The sequence below is a fragment of the Cryptosporidium hominis genome (assembly GCF_000006425.1).
Source record: "Cryptosporidium hominis TU502 chromosome 5 CHRO015008, whole genome shotgun sequence".
Taxonomy (NCBI): Eukaryota; Apicomplexa; class Conoidasida; order Eucoccidiorida; family Cryptosporidiidae; genus Cryptosporidium; species Cryptosporidium hominis.
Window position 1 is genome coordinate 1 of NW_666535.1, and position 1,398 is coordinate 1,398.

The window sequence follows — 1,398 nt, forward strand, 5'->3', positions numbered from 1 at the left end:
GACTTGCCAATAATAGCAAAGGACCAAATCTTATCATATAATATTTTATTTCCAAAGATCAATTCTAGTCAATCTCAATTCCAGTGTCTAGATCTTGGAATCTTGAGAATTTTAAGATCTTGGGCATCAACTGATTCTTTCGTGGAAAATATCAACTTAAATGGGTGTGAAAAAGCCACCACCTATATGGCAATTTGGTTAGATGCCCAGAGAATCATTATTAGAACACCTGATCATGAAAAAAGTAAAAGTGAAGCAATAGAAAGCCAATCTTCATTAGTAATTTTTAATATCCTATATTATGGATTTAGCCCAGAATATTGCCAAGAATATACAAAGTGGTTTAAAGAAACAATTATTAAGTACGGAATTGATTCTGATGAGGCCGACTTAAGTCTTTTAAGATTTTCACTAGTAACAAATAATTTCTATGAAAGCGTTATAAATGGAGACAGATGTTTGGAAAAGTCATGGAGCTATGTACTTTGGAGTGAAAAGGAAAATTATAGCTATCAAGAACAAGAACCAATGGATTTGAATGGAAGAGTCATACTAAATATATCAAATTCTAGATATTTGGATGGGTGGGTCTTGCTTAATAGAAGAAATGACAAATATCAATTAAGCTCAACCTGGTACAAAGTCCGTGATTTCCAAATCAAAAACAATTTCAAGTTAAAGGTAGTATTTATTTATGATCTTAAATTTCAATTTGGAAACCATACAAATAGTAGTAAGCTAATATGCAGAATTTTAATGGCAAGTTCTATTGGAAAACTGATATTATAATTGAAGCCCATGGAGAATACCTTTCATTTATTAAATTGGAAGAAAAAATTCTTTTCCAGATAATAAAATATTCCCACCCTTTTCTTAAAAAAATATTTTGGTTCCCTTCAAGCCCTTTTAAGGAGAAAATTTGGGTCCCCTTTAAAAATTTTTTGGTGGAAAAAGGGTAACCAAAAAAAGGGAAGGGGGAAAATTATTTTTTGAAAAAAAAACTTGAAAAGCTTTCTTTTCAAAATCTTTTCCAAAAAGAAATATTTTGGGGCGCCGGAAACCCTTTTTTATTTTCCAACAAATTACTTTTTTTATGGGGCGCCTTCCCAAATTTCGGAAAGAATTTTTTTTTTATTCTCCCCAGAAAAAATCTCCCCAGAGAGAAATATTTTTTTTGGGGGAAAAGAGAAAAAAAATATCTTTTTTTCACTCCGGGGAGAAAATTCCAAAACTTCTTTTTCCCCCCCTCTTTAAAACGGAGAGACCAAAAACAACCCCGCCCGAAAAAAGAAATTTTTCTGGGGCGGGTTTTCCCCTTTTCTTTTTGGGAGAGGGCGCCCCTCTCTAATCCTCTCCCCCAATTGGGGTAAAAAAAAATTCTTCTAAATAAACCCCCCC

At 32.8% G+C, this 1,398-nt stretch overlaps 1 protein-coding gene across 1 annotated transcript; it reads left to right on the forward strand.

Moving 5' to 3' along the window:
• Positions 1-186: 186 nt before the first annotated feature.
• Positions 187-789, forward strand: Chro.50033 (hypothetical protein). Its single annotated transcript, XM_659898.1, has 1 exon — positions 187-789. One exon carries the CDS (start codon positions 187-189, stop codon positions 787-789), a length of 603 nt encoding a protein of 200 aa, XP_664990.1.
• The last annotated feature ends 609 nt before the right edge of the window (positions 790-1,398 follow it).